This window comes from Gymnodraco acuticeps, unplaced genomic scaffold, assembly GCF_902827175.1.
Source record: "Gymnodraco acuticeps unplaced genomic scaffold, fGymAcu1.1, whole genome shotgun sequence".
Classification (NCBI taxonomy): Eukaryota; Metazoa; Chordata; class Actinopteri; order Perciformes; family Bathydraconidae; genus Gymnodraco; species Gymnodraco acuticeps.
The window spans coordinates 1,725,294-1,747,347 of record NW_022989985.1 but is presented as its reverse complement, the minus strand read 5'-3'; the positions used below and the strand labels follow the sequence as shown (position 1 = coordinate 1,747,347).

Sequence of the window (22,054 nt, the reverse complement as noted above, 5' to 3'; positions counted from 1 at the left end):
CCCTCCCTCTTCTACATGTTAACACCCTGACTGAGGGACCCTAGGGACACACAAGTGTACGTTTTGGACATCTAGGCAGGTTAGGATTTAACCACAAGAATTTGGCAGCTATCGATTTGGCTACTAAATTCACAGAAAAGTGCAAAAGAAAAAAAATCACTTGCTGTGTTTCTAACCTGCTTTAGCTCCTTATAGTCAACTGTTCTATGTTTAAAAAAAAAAAAAATGTAATCATTAATAACAAAAAATAAATCAAATATAACTCTGAAAGCTTAATCTGATCAAAGTGCAGCACCCCAGCGTCAGAGGAAGGAGTGGAAGTGTTTGAATAGGTTCAGATAGCAGGTCCTAGAGCAGGGACTGGTGGGGTTTATCTCTCAGAGAGACACACACACACACACACACACACACACACACACACACACACACACACACACACACACACACACACACACACACACACACACACACACACACACACACACACACACACACACACACACACACACACACACACACACACACACACACACACCACACACACACACACACACACACACACACACACACACACACCACACACACACACACACACACACACACACACACACACACACACACACACACACACACACCACACACACACACACACACACACACACACACACACACACACACACACACACACACACACACACACACACACACACACACACACACACACACACACACACACACCACACACACACACACACACACACACACACACACACACACACACACACACACACACACACACACACACACACACACACAGAGAGTCTAGCTTAGATGAGTCTGGCCTCTCCCTCCATGTCTGGCGGTAGATCACACACTCCTGTGAAGTGCATCTCCTTTCCTTTGCTCCCCTGTCCCGATCCGGCCCTGGCCCCCAGGCTGGGAGAGGGCTGCTGGGCCTGAGGGTCCGGCGACGTCCCGCGGGGGGCCCCACCTGCCCGCCTCTCTTTCAGGAAGACCTCTAGTCGGCGCAGCATCTGCTTCGGGTTCTTTTTGGCAAACAACTCCACTTCTGCAGGGTTAAACAGACAGACACTGTGGGACTTGTGCCGGGAGGACAATCTGTGTTTAACTGAGCTCCTGCAAACTGAGTATTGACCTATTGACTGATACAATTAGAACAGCGGTTTTCAAAGTGTGAGGCGCGCCTCCCCTGGGGGGCGCCAGAGAGCTTCAGGGGAGGCACAGCGTGAGAAAAAAATAACGAGAAACTGTGAAATCTAGCTAGTTAACTTCAGCTAACTTTATGCGAGCGGCAACATGGATCGATTTTTAGTGAAGTTACCTAAAGTGAAAGAGTGACAGCGTCTGGCAGAAAACGTCAGCTTTCTTTTGAAATAAAAGTTGTGGCTCATCGGACATTTATGAGTCTCTAATGTCCGAGTGCAAGTGAATGCAGCACAAGACGCGAGCCTTGTAACCCCTCCCCCGGCCCTGGCGCGAGCCAGGAAATGTGATTGGCGATTTTATTTGAACGGCACGGCGCATTCGGACCCCAAGTACACAGAAGGAATGAGGTATTTGCGGTCGACAATGACAGAGAAGAGACTGTCAAGTTTGGCTGTACTCAGCATTGAATCAAAACACACCATAGCTTTAAATCTTAATAAGTTTGTGAGGCGTTTTGCTGAACAAGATGGTAATCGCCACATTCAGCTGTAATAGACATGCCAACTTGATGCTCTGCTCACGGATGACTCGATGAGCATAACAAACTGTTAAGATGATGACCTTACGTGTGTAAATATATTTTTTTCTTTGAGGGGGTCTGCCCCCAAAAAACAGTTTTAAGTCCTGAGAAAGTCAAATAAGACGGTGTGTAAAACTACACTGCCCAGCCAAAAAAAAGTAACCACTTTGATTTAACTAGGCCAGTAGGTAAGGGCTTTCCACTGGATAATAATACCCCTGCATTATAGCAACAACAACAATAATAATAATAATAATAATAATAGCAATAATAATTGGGAGGGGGGGCACGGCTGTTCTTATGTTCTCTGAGGGGAGGCTCACCTTCCCACACTTTGAAAAGCCCTGATTTAGAAGATTACATGAAAACATTGATACCACAACTTGCATCTATGAGCATTCAATACCAAGCAAAAGCCAGCTGCCAGTTTTTTTCCCCAATATTCAGTCTGAGCTTCATTTTAGGAATTTCTGTATGTCAATGGGACCCTAAGGGCTAAAGTAAAGACACAAAATAAAATGATTGCAGGCATAATTAAAGGGTTTGATTGGTCTCAGCACTAATACAATAAAAAGCATGATTTCAAAGTGTTGAGTTACAGTAGAAACGATATACCATTTTCTTTACCTTTTAGTACAAAGCCAGAGTCTACGATGGTCTTCTGTTGGGTCTTCCACAGTTGGTACAGGTGCAGATACGTGGCAACGTAGAAGTCATTGAGAACACCGACCACCTGCTGACGACGATTGCACTCCCTGATAGACCAAAGAGAGAGAGCATTGGGGAAGAGGCCGTGTGTGACAAGAATATTGCAAGCCAAAACTCAAGAAGTAAGAGAAACCAAAGTGAGGAGCAGTGACTCACTTTGACAAAGCTTCCTCTCTGAGTACTTGCAGAGCGATGCGGGTCATGTTGATTGACATCACACTGAATGGAAAGTTCTAAAACCGAGGAAATACACAAGGAATTTTGAGTCCACACAGAGTACTTTCAGAGGTTACAAGAAAAAACAAGATCGTCTTGAAGCTGACTTTATTGATCCCTGAGGGGAAATTCTCCTTTTGCTCTAGATCTCTCTGCAGGGAGGTCAAAGGTCAGGGTCAGCTTACAGCAGCTCGCCGGCAGTGGGAGGTGTTTCAGTGTCTCTGGAGGATTAGTGAAATGTGATTCCCAAATAAAATACTTGCATGCACACATGAGCTGCCTCTGGTACGAGCTCATTGCCCAGTGGACGTGTGTCTGAGCTGCTGATACCTGTGTGGGGTGTTGTGATAACTTGTAGATGTCTCTAGCCAACGGTAGAGTCTCTGGGTCCATCACAAAGTACAGCGTATGCATCAGACCCAGGAAACCAGTGCCACGCAGGTCAGTGGCTGGGTCTGTACCTGCAGAAACACATACAAACATGCCGTTTACTTGTTTAGAGTGGAAATACTTCATATTGCTAGACTTTCACTAATGCACTTTACATTTCTTAACAATGAAAAGCTATAACATTGTGAAATCAAAGAGCAGTTCACTACAGTGTAACATTGCAGCTGAATGATGAGCGCTGCTGCTCAAATTTCACACAATCATTAATCTCCTCTGTTCTCCAGTTTCACTCCTCCAAACACTGGGAAGGAAGGATTGACAGATGAAGTGAAAGTAACTGATATTTGGAAATGTGAATGAGAATATATTTCAAGAAAGCCCCAGCAAACCCGCCGCCCAATTTAATATGAGTATCCACAGACCTGAACCTATACGTGCAGTATGGTGTGTGCAGGAGTCTTACCCTGAAAGCCGATGTTTTCCCAGTGCGCCCCGAAGCGAGGACAGTCCAGCCTGCTGCCTATCAGCCTCTTATAAATGGTCTGGAGGACACGCATGTGGACGGTTTGGCTGTTGTCCACATGGCCTGTAGAAAAACACAGATATATAGGAATCAAAATCTGTTATTTTTAAACCAAAAACTATTACTTGATATGCTTGTTGAAACGATGTTGAGTCGGCACTGACATCATATAGCAAACGGTGACTGTATTAACATGGAATCTTTTTTAAAGAAAAAATACATGAATAAAATGTAGCACAAAAAATAAAAAACTTATCAAAATCTGTCTTTATTTTCATTGTAGAGACAACATACTTAATACAAGTCTCTGAGTAATTGATTTACTTAACTTATTGTTGACAATGATAACAACAGGACATGACAGAAAGTCATGGGGGGCTCTTTGGTTAGACTCACACACTAAATTCAATGTATTTCTGACAAAATTAACAACACTCATGCGTTTGAGACACAGCTAGCAGATAACACTGGCAAACACACACTCACACTGTGCGATGGCAAACACCAGGTCCCTCTCCTCCAGCAGCTCCCTGTGCAGCCGTGGAGGTCCGAACAGGAAGTGTGTGATCGCGGCCAGACCGGTCCTGCGAATGGTGGGCTGGATGTTCTTCTACCGAGAAGTAAAGGGGTGTGGGGGGGTTTTAGAGCTATCAATAGAAATAATCCACTGATACATACAAATAAAGTATATGATTCCTATTGAAATAAATGATCAGAATGACCAGTACCATTATTTTAATCGACTTGATTATTTTTGTTGCTGTAAGCACAGTATGTGTATCCCTCTTTTATACAAAAACACTTTTTAGTTTACCCCACACACGGCTGACATCGGTGTTTATTTGATTTATAATGTGCGTTTCTTTGCCATGTTATCTTGGTGTTGCTTGTGTCTGCTGTTAATGTAAACTTTCACAATGAAATGCTTCCAGCAGTTCCCTTTCCATCCCTGCAAAGCTTTTATTGTGAAGAGTGTGTGTATATAGCAAAACAATGTTCAACTGGTAGATGTAATGCTGTGGAAATGTACATTATGCTGAATTTCTGTTCCAACAGACTGATCCCCCAGCAAATATTGAGCGTTGGCTGTTATTGAGATATCAGCTTATATTTGAGAGTTTGGTTATGCAGCGTTTCATACCAGCAAATCCCCGAGGTCTGTGGTCTGGAAGTACTGCAAGGCTTCATTAAAGGAGATGATCGGGGTTGGGCTCGAGTCCTCAGTGAGAGCTGGGGGATGTTACATAAAAATAAATCTTTATAACAGCAATTTACAGACTAAAGAATTCATCAATCTGAATGCAAACGGGTGAAACAGGGAGATGCTTCTGACCTGGTTGGACGTTCTCCAGAGCCTCCCACTCCTCTCTGGCCTTTTCCAACTCCACATTTTCCTCTGTAGAGAAGATTTTAAGTTACATGGTATATATTTCGTTTGCTGACGCGTTAATCCAAAGCGCCCTACAACCTAAAAAGAAATAATCCTGCAGGTACATTATCAGTAAGTGCTACTGCATTGGCTTCAAATAATGAAAACTTTTGTAAGTGCTACGTGCAGAAGAGAAACATCCTTATTTATTTTTGGACCAAGGTGCAGTGGAAACAGATTTCACCAGTGCTGATATCAATGGGGAGCTCGTTCGATCGTTTTGGAGCCAGGATAGCAAACATGCATGGTTTTGTGAAGGCGTCTGATTTGCAGAGAGGGAGCAGCGAGACGATAGGTTGATGCAGAGAACAGTGCACGTGCTTGAGTCTATGATTTATCCATGTCCAGCATGTAGGGAGGACCTGATCCATTCACTTCTTTAAAAAGCAAGGTAAGAAAACAAACTAATAAACCCAATTGTGACACAAACGCTCACACACTAACGTGACTAGAAGCACTGATGAGGGGAGATGAGTAATGTGCTGTGGTGCATCAGCTGACACCCCTCCAGTTCATCCTCAGTCATAAATCCCTCCTGTCTAACATGCCTGCATCACTAAGAGGGCCACTGAGACCCTCTGCTTCCCCGAAGCAGGCAACCTGCACCCCTTGGGAAAGGCTCTACCTGGCTGGTATCTAGGATACACTTCTCACATTCCTGTGGGAAGAGGATGTGAGACAATAGAGAGGTTGTGTGAGAGTATGTGTGTGTTACCTGCAAGCTGAGGCTGGTCCCCCCCGGCTGCCAGAGTCTGAAGAAGACCATTCTGCTTCAGTGCTGAAATCTGGACAATTACCAAGGAATGAATTACATTACATCTAAAAGGAGGAGGGAGATGTTGGCTACAGTCAGATACTTGGGATGAAATTGAATTACCGGCAGGGATCTGAGTGGTGCGCTGCCGTTGGTCTGCTCTTTGACATTATGACTAATTATCAGTCCGTTCATGACCTGAGAAGAAAGTTGAAATTGTTAATTCCTAGATAAAATACTTGCAAGGAAAAACTCATTTGAATAAATCAAGGGGGTGATTTTTACTCACAGGCTTATGGTTGGAGTGTCCATTGGTGATTTCCTCTAATGGTTTACATTCGTGGGACAAACCATTCAGGCCCTAACACAAGAACAGCAACACAGAGCAGATGCTTCAGACATGCCCACAATGTAAAGCCTGTGCAGCGCTCACAGAAGACAGGCAATTCATTAACATGCTTCTTTATTTCCTCTTTTTTATGGCATCCCTGAAATGTAAAACTAACTTGTGAAAAATATTCATTAAAACAAGAAAATGGTTGCAAACACTTCACTGCTTCTGTTTTATAAGGATGCTTCCTCTGCTGGTAGTAAAGGTGGTAGGTAGATTAGTTCATTAAAAAAGGTGCACTCCCTTTAGGGAAAGCCTTCCCTGCCCTGTTACGTTGCATCCAGCCAGGCAGGAGACATACTTATACAACTGTTTACATAGGAAACAATACTCAAGGATAGAGGCCACGGAGCAATAAGTAATGTTACGGCGAGGAAATCAAGCTCGGGATAAGAGAAATACCCTCTCAGCTGTTGCCAAAGCAACATGCCAAGCAAGTCGGTCCAGAGATTAGAGCTAACGCCGAGGGTGAACTGTTAACCTTAGGCCTTAAGTTAAACACATGTGACAGAACTGCTTAAACTAATTAGCTCTTCATTGATACAACACTGTGGAGCAGGAAAGGAACATTTATCCATGAGTAGGGCTGCAACTAATAATTGTTTTATCTAGAAAATGTCAGAAAATAGTAAAAATATCCATCTCAGTTTCTTTAAGACTGATGTGAGACTTGCTTGTTATGTCAGTCGGACTCCCAAAGATATTTAGTACGGTACAATCACAAATATTTAAGAGACTAAAAAGGCAGCTATTCAGCTTTTTTTGCATGACATATTACTTGAAAGATTATTGTAAAAGTTGGAGTCAATCCGTCAATCATCTTATTGGGTAGTCACGCTGCATCTCTGTACCTGAAGTTGGCTACCTCACTATGGCAGCAGCGATAAAGCGCCTACTTTGATTCTGTTGACCAACACAGCAGGTGTTGCCTTCAGCCTTAATGGTGTTAGCTTGCTGTCAACCCAAACACTGGAATACGATTAAACGATCACAAACGTTAAGACTAAACGGTAAAACAACAGTACCTCAGTGTGGGGTGTGACATCAATGTCTTCTTCCATTGCATACGAGTGTGTTGGCTGGCGAGCGTGTTCCTGATCCCGGCCTCTAAAGGCTGCTGTAGTCGTGGACGACGATGGGCTGAGGAGCCGATGCAAGGACCACCATGGTTTCTGTAGTGTACATTAGTAGTGACGGCAAGTATTTATGCTTTTCTCCTTCATACACACAGAACTCAACGTCCACAGTCCCCCTAGTGTGATTTCCACAAACTGTCACTGGCAGAAGAAATCCATAATGTGCACATCTGTGTATCCACGATGATTGTGTGGTTTTTGATGGCAGCTTTGTTTTATTAGCTACTCTAAAGTGTAACCTTGAGTGCGTACGCTGATAGGAATGTGCAGGTATCAGTCTACAAGAGCTGACGGGAGGAAATTGCAATCCATCAATGCACAAGTTTCCTGGAAACCTGCCTCCTTCCTCTCCTCCGCAGATCTTCTTGGCCACTGGGTCCACTCCTCAGCTCCATCACACGTACACAGAAGGTGGAAGGATGACATTGCTTTTCAGGACTGGGCTCTCCCCGTCCAGGAGTCTTCATTACTTTGGCACTCAAGAGACAAATCCAGTGCGCACACAGAGGTACCAGTAAGGTTTAATTGACTTGGCTGGGTTTATTGTGTCTTTAGCCTCACATGAAACATCAGCACGCGTCCAACGTAAGATGAGAAGATTTCCAGTGAGATGGGGGTCATGGATAGAGTTATTGAATGTTCAGAGTCCAGAGCAGGGGCTGTCATATGTACACAATATCTGAAAACTAAAACAAAAATAATCATTAAACTGCACACATAACTCAATATTATTAACATGATTGTTCATATAACTTAAGAAAAATGTGAAAGAAATAGGTTTAATCATGCCAAAAAGGATCAAAAATAATTCTATCAAATTAGAACTTTTAGCTATATTAACAAAAAGTGTTGTTTTTATTGTCTTCGTATGTCATTTTTCACAGAGCAACCCACATTTAGTGGCCTTCAAAAAGTACATTTACTCGTTTACTATACTTGAGATAATTGTACTTTACTTAAAATGCAATTTTTTCTACACTACAATAAAGAAATTCAGTTTTTATTTTACCACCTTTATTTGAAAGTTAGGATTGTACATACATAAGATATAAAGAGCGTATATAATTTAATGCTGTTATGGATTAAAATATCATTAGCATGTTAAATCGTCAAAAAAATGATCTCAAACAATAAATAGCTGATTTGATGTTATCAATAATTGAATTATTCAACTGTAAAAGACACATTTTTGTTTTACATTACGTACTTTAATTTTTGACATTTAAGTGTCAAAATGTGTACAATGCAGTACAATAAAACTAATACATTGTACTACTATAAAACATTAAATGGAAATAACTATGTACAGTACAAGTTGTATATTACAACATATTAAATAATATAACTGCTGAAATATTTAAAATGCATGACTTTGATTTGTAATGGAGTATTTTTACAGTACAGAAATATTACTCTTACTCGAGAGAGGATCTGAGGACTTCCTCCATTACTGTCTGAATCACAGCAAGATTTTTTTTGTATGCCTAAAATGTGTTATCGTTTACTGTCAAAGTCCAGCACTGCTGAGTCCATGCTCAGAGCCAGGACATACATCCGAAAATGTTGGAAACAGTCCAACTTTATCCGATGACAGTTGAACACATCGCCGCTTTGACAGCTACAGTAGCAACCTCGGCTAGCTTACATTATGATAGCAACCGACAAGCTAGCAATATGTCAGCTACAGTAGCAACCCCGCAGGCACAAAGACGTAGCTACAGCTTCTCCTCACACAGAGAAATCACTGCTTGAAAAACCTGCATGCAAACCAGACCTTAGAAAACACATAAGAAAAAACAACTCGTGTTAAATGTCATGAATATCAAGTGCACTGAAGTAGCTGAGACGTAGCTAACAGAAGAAAAGCCAGCTGTCAGGCTAACTAACGGGCTAGCTGTAGCTCTATTGAACTGTAACGGGGATGGAGTCCCAAATCCGACAGCACCATACGAATTAAACTTCTTTTGTCTCCAAGGCAGATTTTAAAAACGCTACAAAACACTGCGTGGTATGGCATATCCGAAAATATTACAATATATTATAAAGGGTTTTAAAAGTACCTCAGTTTCTGACTGTTTCTCCCTCCAATCTCAGCTTCCCTTCCCCCGTCCAGTGGCCACGGTAATTTCAAATGCATCATGGGAATTGTGGTTCCCTGTCGGACTGTAACTTCATTACGTCATTTCTCTCTCTCTCTCTCTCTCTCTCTCTCTCTCTCTCTCTCTCTCTCGCTCTCTCTCTCTCTCTCTCTCTCTCTCGCTCTCTCTCTCTCTCTCTCTCTCTCTCTCTCTCTCTCTCTCTATCTCTCTCTCTCTCTCTCTCTCACAGATATTGAAGACAGGAGAGTTGTGTGACTTCCTTCCACACCTCCCTTCAGCACAGATTCTCTTCTTGTTAAAATACAGTAAAGAGAAAAGTATGAATTTATTCATCATAAAATGGTTTATAGTACACATTTTTGTTAAACCCATTTCTCCAGAAAGCTTATAAAGTGCAATTACTTGTTCCTCAAAAGCAGCGATGTAAAGTAACTCAGTAGATTTAACCTACTGTTTTCAAGTAACATTTTGAGGGATTTGTACTTTACTTGAATATTTACACATTTTACTACTTTGTGCTTCTTCAGAGGTATAAAGTATTGTGTACTTTTACTCCACTACATGTAATACCTTTACTTTGCAAATTTGTATGATGTGAAATATTAAATTAGTTTAGCTTCGATAACTCTTAAATGAATCAATAATTACAATCAAAACACATTTTCTGAAATGGGCCAATCTGCATAATGAGTACTTTTACTTTTATTAATTTAAGTATATTTTGATGTTAATACTTATTGTACTTTTACTTGAGTAACCTTTTGATAGCAGGACTTTTACTTGTAACAGACAGTATACTCTGGTACTTCAACAAGGTTCAAGGCTTTTATTGGTCATACGAACATAGCTACAGTGTAGTTATGACGATGAAAATCTTAGGTCATAGGCTCCTCCAACAGTGCAACACAATAAAACAGAAAAACAGGAAAAAATAGTGCATCAACTTTTACTTAAGTACACGATCTGAGTACTTCTTCCACATCTGCTCAAATAAATAAAAGCTGTTGTTTGGAGATGCATTTCAGTCAAGGACGCATAGATGGAAACTAGAAGAAAAAAACAGAGATTTAATAAGGGCTGTCATCAGTGCCAGGGATTTGATGTGACTGCCAAATAGCATGTTTTGTCTTCCTGTTCTTATTATACAACGTATTCGGCAGTGGATCATATTATTCCATTCTTCCCCCAGATTTTCTCCATTCCTCTCCCTTTCACAAATAATGGAACAAGATCTAAAAAGTGGCAACAACTCTCCTCACATCTGCTTGTGTTCAGATTTTGAGGGATAATAAGCAGATGTCAATTGTTACCCTGTTGAACATTCTTTCAGGGCAAAAACAATGTTTGTTTTGTATTGCACAAGGCAGCCCTCTGAACTATTCTGCTGAAATTTGTATTATTTAGAGGAAAATGGAGTCAGGATCAACCAAAGTGCACATTTATCTAAAGGTCCTTACACACCAAACTAACACCAAAGAAGAACACCAAAGAACACGTCCCGACGGAAAGTCGCCTCACGTCGTCGCGTCGCGGCCATGTTTCGCACTGGAACACACCGCAGACCGCACAGACTTCAGCCGACGGCCAAGTTGCACGTACGAACTGCGCATGCGTGAGTGGCAATAACTCTCCTTACCAGCAGGTGGCGGTAGTGTGTATTCGTCATTCAAAAGAGGCAACAACCGGAAGACAGACTGCGTGATACACCGAGAGAAGAAGAACAGACTGTGTGATTTAAACAAACAACAATAGCGTGTGCGTTCCATTTTCACTCTACAGCGAGAAGCTCATGGGGCTTTCCCGAACCTGTGCCGAGAGCTGGAGTTCAATGAAATCTCAGATTTGCCTTCTTAATAGTTTGTTTGGGTCCCTCACTTCCGTTTAGCTTCTTATGCACTGATTCGCTAAGCTGAACAGCCAATCAGAGTGATTTCTTTGGCCGACGGCCTTTAGCCAACAGCCTCCCGATTCAACATGTCGAATCGGCGGCGGAAGGTGTCGGCACAGCCGAAAAGACACGACGATGCAGTACACACCAAGACACACCAATCTGAGTAGGGCGACACAACGCTCATCGACGGCCCGACATCTATCGACGCCGAAAATTGGCTTGATGTGTAAGGACCTTTACGCCTCTTACACACCAAAGAACACCAAAGAACACGTCTTGACGGAACGGCCTCCCGATTCAACATGTCGAATCGGCGGCGGAAGGTGTCGGCACGACAATCATCGATGGCCCGACATCTATCGACGCCGAAAATCGGCTTGGTGTGTAAGGAGCTTTAGGCCTTAATTCAGAAAATGAGATAACAGCCTACCAGGTTACAGTCAGCTCACTTCATATTTCAACTTTAGCAAGTGCGACATAAAGTGAGACATATTCCTCTGCACTATGCATGTAAGAAAAATTAGCTGTTGCAAAACCTTTTGGATCGACACACAAAATAGAAAAAAAGGTTATGCAACTTGCATTAATGGAAGACAGATTTCTTGTTTGGGATGAAATCCACCGTTACTCGATCTTGGGGAATGTGCTGCTGGCTCTGAACGACACAATGCTCGCTGCTGGGTTTTCTTACACCTCTGAATTGCCAAACACCTGCTCGTTTTGGCAAAATGTCAGTCTGAAAACCCATCTTGGAACAGGAAGACAAGCCATGTATCTCATGGTTTGAAAAATATACTTTGAATGTATACATCTCCTTCCTGTCAAAGTGGAATGATTGTGCAGTTGCTATTTAGTTTCTAAGATCAGTTCTCGGTTTTCAGTTTTGCTTGTGAATTTTCTTAGGAGAAGAATTTCAGTAATTGTTTGTGTTTTTTTATTCTTTATCTTTTTAATTAAGCTTAACCATTGAAATGTGTTATGAGCTTTTATTACGGTTCTTCCCATGCTTCAGGAAAGGAGAGAGTAATCATTAACTAAACAGCATAATAGAAAAGTATAAAAACATAAACACCAATGACTTTGCAATTATTTATTTTCTTTGCGGTCATTGTAATGGCATCAGCGCAACATCAATAAATAAAACAGTAAAATAAAGGTGCAATTTCTCAGCAGAGGAAGGGCAACAAGTGGGGGGGTTATTAGATGGAAACAATGTGCCGTTTGTTCAACATTTCACTGCACACGTTTTTGACAGATTATCTATTAAGAAGGGTATGAAAAACACAATTTCCAATTGAAACCAACATATTTTCCTAAGATCTCAGACAAGCATCATCTTCATCCAATCTCCTTTGATACATTCTGGATTTGCGTAGTGGTACAGCAGTTGAGAGCAGATTTCTATGATTTTTTAATGAGCAGGGGTTGCTCCTCTGCCACTGTTGAGCGCACTGTGCCAAAGCTCAAGAGGCGCTTTGTGTCAGCAGGCATGAGCCATCTCCATAGAAACGTTATTAGCCATCCGTTGCCGGAGGTGATTGGCAAAGTCCACCTGCGTCTGAGAGAGCACCTTGTTTATGATCGTCTTCGGGATCCAGCCCTGCAGATGACAAAGATTGTATTAGATCTTGTTTTTAAATCTTAATTATTGTATTATTTTTAATGGTAATCACTGTGGTTACTGTGGGAAATACAAAGGTAGACACGGCAGGTATTTACCTTTAGATCTATGCTGAGTAACCAGGTGAACTTGGTCTTATTTGGGTCTTCAACACAGGGCTTCATGACTATACAGGTGGGTCCATTCTCCGCTCTTAAAAATAGGATGATTTAAATGTAAAAGTGGTACGGTATATCCATTACTCCATTGCAAACTAGTGTCAGACATAGATACATGACATACTCCACTCATGGTACATGAATAATGTAATATGATGCATGCAGATATCACAACAAATAAACGATGTGGGCACTTACCTCACCACCCCCCTCTGCTCGGGCATTTTCGCGTGCTGAGTGGACATTCCTGCCAGGAAGCAGGAGGAGCCACGGCGCTTGGCACAGCGGACGCTGACAAAGTCCCTCGGCCCCACCACATTTCCAGGGGTCTCTGCAGCGACCTCATGGGTAACCATTGTGTCCTGGCCGATCTTTTGAAGGATCTGTTGAACAAAATTGTGAAAATCTATCTGTTTCCTTGCATATATGATAATTGTCAGGTATTTGTGTTGAAATTTTAAACTGAATTTAAATCAGCAGACGAAAACTAGTCATTTCAAGATGTGTCCTTGAATGGGATGGACATTTTTCAATATTTTCTGACTATTATACTAAACAATTGTTCTACTAATCTTGAAAATAATATGGCAGATTACTCGTTAATAAAGGTGATTGTAAATTGCAGCCCTAATTCCAACCCCTTGCGCTGTATCTCTCATACCTTAACCTGTTTGACGTTAGGGTTCCACTCCCCCATTTGCTCCATATTTCCCACCAGCTCCTGGTACAGATTGTCAGGGTGTTGCTCCAACATCACCTCCAGCTTGAACACCTTCCCAATGTCAGGCAACACTTTACTCAGGACTTTGTCTCCGTTTGCCTGAGGACGGATGCCAATTGATAACATTATGTTTACATTACATATCCTCATCAAAACGTTAAGTTGTGAAAGTCAAACCTTTGTTCACAAGGTGGCAGCAGCTGCAACGTTTTAATTTATTCATGATGCAGTCAAATACATTATTTTATTCTGTGTGTCCAGTCTCTGTACTCACTGCGACCGTTTCAATGGTCCAGCCATCCTGTTGGCTAAGGATGCTGATGGCTTTCTGCAGTGCATCCTCACCTTGTTTCAAATAAGACATCTCCTCCTCGCTGTAGCCCTCCTCCTCTATAATCCGAGAACCTAGAGAGTAAAACATTTCAGTCCAATTCCATTATTATGTTTCTGTGTTTTTAGGAGAAATACCTCACAAGCAAATCATTGTACTATCTGTTTATAATTCAGACTTATGTGCAGTTTCAATGGCAGCGTTTTTTCTTCTGTTTCAAGTGTTCACATGTAAGTACTCACTGAGGAGGGAGCTTCGTCGGCGGACTTGGCTGATCCAGTTGCTCGGGCCGGGACCTGCCAGTCGGTTCAGCTCATGGTGAATGGCCACCATGGCATTCTTCCTCAAACCTGGGAGTAAAAGTTAAAAACTAAACAGTTACTACAGTTCTAAATCCATGGATCTATTACAGTATACCCTGATATTCTTCCTTAATTTATTCATTTAGCCACTGACCTGGGCTCCATGCAGAACTTCACAAATACAATGCGTTTTTAAGGAAAGGACGGAAACAACTTGGCGAGTGAAAAATCCCCAATGTCTCTTTTACCCACCTGTCATGTTCCTCGTGTGCAGATAAGAGATGCCAGCACACAGTTTGAAGGTTGCAGGCAGCATTTTCTGTTCTCGTAGCTTTAAAGATAATAATTACGTTGGGAAAGCAAGTCGATCAAAAAGATGCAAAGTTTGACTGAGCTGTAAAAGTTCTTGAGAGAAGTCAACCAAAGGCTGAGCGTGCTGTAGAGAGGACTTTGATTTCTAACTATGGAGGTTTGAAAGTGCCTGTATATATAGGAGCTTTGCCCACAAGGCCGTAGGGCTATCACCACGTAGGCTAGATAAACACACACATCATTTCGCTGTTCCTACGGCCATGTCGTCAAGGTTGCCCGGCAGACACTACGAGCGTGATTCAGACTCCCACAAACACTGTCAGATAACGTCCTGTGCCGGGGCCCACACACACACATACAAACACTCACAAACATCCACATACCAGTGTGAGATATGAGAGACTTCGGTATTGAGGGTGCGCAAAAGAGAGGTCATTGGGAGAGACCCTGAGTGACTCATACATTCTTTAATGGTCCATGACAACCTAAAACCTCATTGGAATTTGAGGGCAAAAAGATTTACACTGGGTTTGGTTCTTTCCTTTTATGATTGATATCTTAGTATGAGCTAGAAGCTGCTTTCATTATCACTGAGTGGAAATGAGCAGTCATTAACCCTAATGTTCTGTTTGGGGTCATTGAAACCTGAGATCTTATGTAACAGCCACAAAAAAGAAACATCACGCAGTGTTGTACCTTGATTAAAACTGGTTTTGCTCATAAACACGATATTTGTATTGATATATAAGAAGTCAGCATTAGAATTGGACTTATTTACTTCTGTTTGGAGTTCTACAGAATACATTTGTGTTGCTGTGACAAGATACTGCATTCATGTTATGCTTTAATGTTCAAAAAGGTATTTATTTTTCTTATACTGCCTGTGATGCAGCACCTCTTTTCACCCTCTGTCTGAAACCAGAGCCAAGTCTGCTCTGATTAGTTAGCTGGCTGGGTCTGTTGTGATTTGTCAAACGCTTAGAGATGTCCCGCCCCTTAGCCATCAGGTACAATGTGTTGGAGCGCTATATAGACACGCGATTGTTACATAGTGGGGAACTTTGGGATTTTAGACCATTAACATGCACAAAAACCTTTATTACACTACAGGAAAGGGTACACCCCAAAAAGCATAATAGGGCCCCTTTAAGATACTTATACTTTACCTGAGTATTGCCATATCCTGCCTATATGTTTCTACTCCACTACAATTAATAACTGTTAGCATTTACTTTTTTGGTTAAAAGAACATTAGAAGACTATTTTCTTAGATAATATATTTGTTCTCTCTTACATATTTGGGTAATTGCTATGATTTCTCATGTGCATGGATATAATAATCCCGAAAACAGGTCATTACAGTAAACAATCATGTACAATAAGCTCAGTCAAGTTTCCTTTTGAAAGTGTAGGTCAAACAAAAGTACTCAGTGAGGGTTCATGTTGTTCAACAGCGACCCTGTCGGTTTTTCCATTGCGGTTTGATTTTTCAAACACATCACTTTTCATATTACCGACATCTAAACACCAGCCTTAATTATTGTGTTGTGAGAATGAATCACCCTCTGGAAGTTTTTCCAAAAGTCTTGCCTAATCATCAAACGTAACCACGATCTGTTAATAACATGTTTTATCAAGCCTCTTTTCACAACCTTGCTTTAACTCCGTCCAAGACCAATCCAAACTATCTAACAGCAACATTGCCTCAGCAAGCTGCATGTCAGACCTGCACTCAGAGTCAACAGTGCACATGACCACAGGAATGGAAACCTGTCATGAGGGTAGCAGGTCATCTGATAAGTGAGCAGAGATAACAGGAACAGATTAATAAATCCCCAAGAAATACTGAAGTCACCTTAACCTGCAACCTCGCCCTATCTGGCTAGATGGCAGGAATTATCCATCAGTCGCTGTGGCCTTCTGCAGGGGGAGTTTTCTTGTTTAATAACACACACTCTACCCTACTCTCTGACACATTACTCAGCTGCAGAGGACAGGACCAATGTCTCTGGTACTGTAAAGCTCTTTTTTTTCTGAGACAAAGAATCAGCACCCAAAGTGGGTCATATGCTTGTTTCTAATGACTCCCAATTTGACAAGAGCAGCATTATGTTTTAATGAGCCTCAGTGCTGGAGCAAACTCCATTAATCTAATGTGGATACACAGGTTTAAGAACCTGGAGAAGGTTATTAAAAATGTGTCCCTGAGAAGTAAGTGCCTTTCTGTAAGCACTTTAACTCTATATGTGCAGACAAATAAATTTATTTCAGCGCAGAAATGTATTAAAAGGTTGTTTGTGTATATAGCTCCTTTCAATTTTACTCTGTTATGGCACTTATGGTTTCAGACTAGAATAGTCCATAGAGTTATTCATAGTTATTGAAGTATTTATTTGTCTCGTCCCACGTTTGCACCTGACTCTGGATTTCATTTGCAATATAATAGTCTTACAATGGGTCATTTGTCTTATTTGCAAGTAATGCAAATCTAATCTTCCTCTAATACATGTAAATGTATTCAGATAATAAATATTCCAGGAGGCTTTGTAATACATGTTCTTATACAGTAGGTCTATAAACAATTATACCAATATGTACAATGTGACACCCCTAATAATTGATATGCAGTATGGGCATGAGTCATTTTCATACCAGATTAAAAGAAAATATACCTTTTCTTGAAATAAAATCAGTTGTAAACTCAAGGCACACTTATAACGGTATAGACCCCAAGCCTGTTTTTCAGGTCTCAGGCTCGAAAATGACATTTCCAGAACAAATGACCATAACTACACTTCTAAAAGGGGAAAATGAATAATCTTTTTTCTCAAAGTAATGATAAACCTGTGAGTTGGATGTAGAAAAGTCAGAATCAATATAGATGTTTTTTATTATCAGATTGAACATAGTAAAAAACTAAATGTCCGTCCAAAAATTCTTTTTATATTTATAGTGAAAACTGCCCTTGGATGATGGGTTAGTAGACTAAAAGCTTTAGGAATCCAAAGTACAACATATAATAAGTACCCTGTATCAAGATTGATGCAAAACAAGGGACATTTGACATTTTTAGAGAGGTTTAGCAAAAAAACCTCCACCTCTGGGCCATTTGGGTGGAAATGGGCGTTTTTGCCGTTTCTCTGGAACCCATTGGTCGATTTTGATGATTGACATCTTTTTTTAACCGCTAGAGCCAATGGAATCGAGGGAAAGTTCCACATCCACACACAGGTTACCAAATAAGGAGTGAGAGTGACGCGTAGCCAAAACCGGAGCTGCAACACACACGCTAATTTTATTCTCCGATTTTTGCATAAAAATTGAATTATGGATTATCAATAATTTGTTCAAAGTGACAGACACATTGGATTAACCTATGGATTAACCTTCAGCCGCGTTTTTTCTCGTTTTAATGCCATTGAAAACGACTTTTGATCAGAATAACAGCTAAAGTGAGCATATCTCCGTGTTTTGCTACCTAAAGCTACGTTGTGTGTTGTCTGTATTTGCTTCCCCTGTCACGAGTTCTGATCGCTCAGTGATGATCCTTATTTCTACAATCTGTGGACTCTCAGGATGTTATCTAAGCTTGTTTGTGCAGATCCAATAAGTATATCGATCGGTATAGCTAGAGTTCTGTACTAACAGCGTTAATATTTTTTCACACAGGGCTAATTCAGAGGCTCAGCGTTAGATTTGTGTTTTTTTTGCAAAAAATAAATAAAAACATCAGTTAGCTGAGTTTCTTCCCGTTACATGGATATGAAACATTCATAGTTTATTAAATCTTAAGAAGCCCTCAGACACTGTTGCTTGCAGATCAAATCAAGTTTTATTTATATAGCACATTTATAAACGATTTTTGGTCGAGCCAAAGTGCTGTACATAAAATAAAAATAGCCTACAGTAGAGACACTTTACAGCAAATACAACAGCACAGATTGTTCAGAATATCAGTAGGAGAAAAACGACACCCTCTATCCTTAGACCCTCAGATGTTGTGGTTTCGGACCCGCCGAAGGGTCCGTGGGGTCTAAGAGGTTAACTGTAATTTACAACAAGGGGTCTATATTTTGCACTCTCGAAACCTTATGATGCAACTGCTCAATAGCTGTCTTTAAATGTATATGTAACTGTGAGGATATGTTGTATCCCTAATGTCTCTTTTCAAAATAGAAAATGGTCATGATATTTAGGTATTGAAAAACTGTAGAGTACTGTGCCTCTAGCAATGAGAGCTGTGCCTCCTGTTGTTCCACTGACATGAAGAACTATAGGGAAATAATATCTCCAATCATTTACATGCATTTGACTGTGACCAAATAAATGTTATGTGGTCTCAAGGACAGAAGAAAACAAAAGACACGGACAAACTGTGGATACTCAAACTATAGCACAGAGTTTATTGGGACTATAGGACACAGTGGGTTTGGCTTTCACATGCACTCAGCACTTTGCTATACATCACAAGAATCACACCCCTCGTTCCCTCCACTTCTGAAAAGACTGTGAGTCTGTGTGTGTGTGTTTGTGTTGACGCGTTCCCAGCGAAACAAACAGAGCATGACAGTCAGAGAATAAACAAAGTGCTGATGTCGGTGTGGGCATTGTCTGGGAGATCATGCTAACAAGGAGGCACTTCAGTCTGAATTAGATTTTTTTTCATATCAAGTACGCAGAGAGAAACAGGCCTGGGTGAGATCTGTTAGGCCGATTAAAATGACTGCATGGACCAGCTTTCATTACTTCAAATAACCAAGATACCATATTCTTAAAACAAGCACAAGAGTGAGGTCTTTCTCTCTTTTAAATGTCTGTGCTGCTGCGAAAAGGCCACTTCTTTGTGTGGTGTTTACAGGATCATATGGTGTCTTCTCCTCAGTTCTGACATAAATTACTTAGATTAACCCTTTAATGGTCCCACACAGAAACTAATTTAAACCAAAACGTAATCCAATTCAGTCAATCTGTCTTTCTTAAAGAGTGAGGTCAAAACATTAAACTGATATATTTCAACACATTTTCAGTGAAATAACTGATTTCTTATACTGACAAAAGTTTAAATTCAGAAAACCTTTACCAAAATCAATACGTTTTTTTGGGAGAAATACATGGTTTTATAAAATAAAACCTTACCATTAAGGTTATGGAAATGTCCACTGATTGGTGGAGCATGATTTGAAATGTAATTACATACATCAATAGACTTATTTGGTGGTGTTCATTTACATAATTCTTCTAACCATCTAAAAGTACATTAAAAAAAAAATCTAAAAGTCAGTTCACTACAAAAAGTACATCTGCTGAGGGGGGTTGATCTAACGTACTTCTACCAAAAAGAGCTTGAATTGTTCTCTTTTAATCAGTTTGGAAGACCATTAAAGGGATAATTTATGACAATTACAATTCAGATGAGACTAACCTATTCAGATGAGACTAACCTTTCGCATAGCTGTTGATACCCTGTGTATATCAAGAGGAAGGCCCTTTAGATTTCTGAGGCATTTTGAACAGCATGTTAAGTGTAAAGGGGCAAAATATAAAAAACCTGTACATGTGACAACAAGGGCTATGCAGCAATATCCTATAAATGGAAAAGGCATAAGGGAGAGCAAGAACACTTCAGATTTGAATGTAGAAAACAAGCGGTGCGTGACAATATCAATACAACAATGTGCCTTAATGTTCAGAGGTAAAAACATTTGATGAAGAAACAGCATGACGTTTTAAATTGTGCAACTTTTAAGTCAGGCTGAGTGCATGTGTTCCTCTCCACTCCATTGGGACTGTGCAGGAAAAAAGAGCACAAAAAAAAGAACAACAACAGAAGAAGAGATTTCTGTTTCTGTACAGCATATTAATTCATTTCCACATAATGTCAAATATAAAGTGACACTGTAAACCCAGGGAGACGTCTGTGTTGTACGTTATACGATGGTAACATCAGTGGAATGAGGTCTGCAGAAGCGAAAAGGGATACAGCTGTCCATACTTACACTTTGTCCATGCAATGAAAACACAACACGATTCTCACAAGTCTGTCTGTGTACGTCTATCTGATTGTGTATGTATGAACTGGATGTATGTGTGCTTTAAGCAATATGATATGTCTGCAGGCTCATAAATAGAGAGGAAGTTTAGAAAAAACGGATCGCCTGTTATGATCCTTTTGTGGTTCTAAATGATGGCAGAAAAAAACAAACAATAAATCAACATGACAACAGTATCACAAAACTTAACTGTAATCTTTGGCCTGAGTGTACGCAAGGCAATGTACATTATGTGTTGAGGTTTGTTGAGGTGATGTGTTCTGAATGTTTAGGAGTGATTTGAGGTATGGGAGGTGGAAATGCAGAGAGAGAGAAACGAGTTATAGAGTAAGAGACGCGTGTAGGTAGATGGACAGATACAAGATACAGGCCAGAAAGTAAAATATTTGAAAAATTTGTGAAAATGAAATTCCTTTTCTTGAAAAACAAAAAAATTCACCAAGACCCCAGCGTCTATTCCCTGTGGTAGTCTTTATTTTACAGTGGATCCCCTGAATATAAGCATGTTTCTATCCTTTTCTGTTTCCTTAAGCGTCAGTGGCTCTGTTCTATTAGTCCAACAATCCTGAGGGTAAGTAAAGTTTGTCCAAATATTTCCAAACGTCTTCGCAACATAGACCATCCCACTACAAATGCCCTGGGTCTCAGGGCCTGGTCACAACTCCCCCCCACCCCATCCCACCCCCCCACCCATGGGCTGACCGTTTAGGCTTTTAGACAGGCTGTCTCCGGCTGCTGCTAAGGCCCGGGACTGTGGACCAATCAGCAGCGGGGAAGCCCCTCGGAGCTCCTTCCCTTTGTGTGTGTGTGGCTCCCACACTGTCGCTGTGCCACTAGGGGGCAGAGTTGGACATGGAGTCCACAGAGTTTACACTGGAAGACTGCACACGGCTGTGGGAAATAGGCACCTCTGGGTGCTGCAGAGAAAAAGAGAGATCGGTTTGAGAGTTAGTTTGGATTTAACGTCACCGGCTCCTTCAATACTTTTATACGTTCACATACTTTAACAAAATTAAAACATATTTTTTACATAGGTGTACTTATTGTTTATATTTAGTTTCCTTTTTGTCTTTTATCTGCACTACACCTGTAACGCCGTAAAAGTCCCAGCTGCGGGATCAATAAAGGATTTCTGAAGCTTTTATCAGCAGGCCTGTCATTAGTTATGGTAGGATATATGGACATTATTTTTATGGTATCATCTTATCATTCAATAACCAGAGACAACTTCAATCATTATCACTGAACTTGGTATTCGCAGTTTGAGTATACATG

General features: G+C 40.8%; 3 protein-coding genes across 6 annotated transcripts in view; all 3 read right to left on the bottom strand.

Moving 5' to 3' along the window:
- Positions 1–702: 702 nt before the first annotated feature.
- On the bottom strand, positions 703–9,479 carry elmod3 (ELMO/CED-12 domain containing 3). Of its 3 annotated transcripts, XM_034212441.1 has the most exons (13): positions 9,355–9,479; positions 7,184–7,980; positions 6,057–6,128; positions 5,891–5,965; positions 5,729–5,798; positions 4,918–4,980; positions 4,726–4,814; positions 4,071–4,194; positions 3,525–3,647; positions 3,002–3,132; positions 2,612–2,688; positions 2,375–2,502; positions 704–1,069 (listed from the first exon to the last, which is right to left on the bottom strand). In XM_034212441.1, exons 2-13 carry the CDS (start codon positions 7,217–7,219, stop codon positions 828–830), a joined length of 1,230 nt encoding a protein of 409 aa, XP_034068332.1. In that variant the 5' UTR covers positions 7,220–7,980; positions 9,355–9,479; the 3' UTR covers positions 704–827. The 3 variants fall into 3 exon arrangements, 2 of the variants coding, with proteins under 2 accessions (XP_034068334.1, XP_034068332.1); XM_034212443.1 differs by lacking the exon at positions 9,355–9,479 and having other exon boundaries at positions 703–1,069; positions 7,184–7,348; XR_004568606.1 differs by lacking the exon at positions 704–1,069 and having other exon boundaries at positions 2,779–3,132.
- A 2,880-nt stretch (positions 9,480–12,359) lies between these two features.
- star (steroidogenic acute regulatory protein) lies at positions 12,360–14,860 on the bottom strand. Its single transcript, XM_034212594.1, has 7 exons — positions 14,670–14,860; positions 14,358–14,465; positions 14,059–14,189; positions 13,725–13,883; positions 13,262–13,446; positions 13,004–13,097; positions 12,360–12,884 (listed from the first exon to the last, which is right to left on the bottom strand). The coding sequence occupies exons 1-7, from the start codon at positions 14,731–14,733 to the stop codon at positions 12,765–12,767; spliced, it is 861 nt and encodes a 286-aa protein (XP_034068485.1). The 5' UTR covers positions 14,734–14,860; the 3' UTR covers positions 12,360–12,764.
- Positions 14,861–19,105: 4,245 nt separating this feature from the next.
- Positions 19,106–22,054, bottom strand: part of grk5l (G protein-coupled receptor kinase 5 like) — a 35,294-nt gene continuing 32,345 nt past the window's right edge. For both annotated transcript variants that reach the window (XM_034212543.1, XM_034212544.1), the window contains one exon: positions 19,106–21,696. In XM_034212543.1, the coding sequence (XP_034068434.1) occupies positions 21,613–21,696 (84 nt within the window). In that variant the 3' untranslated portion in view covers positions 19,106–21,612. The remainder of the gene's footprint in view (positions 21,697–22,054) is intronic.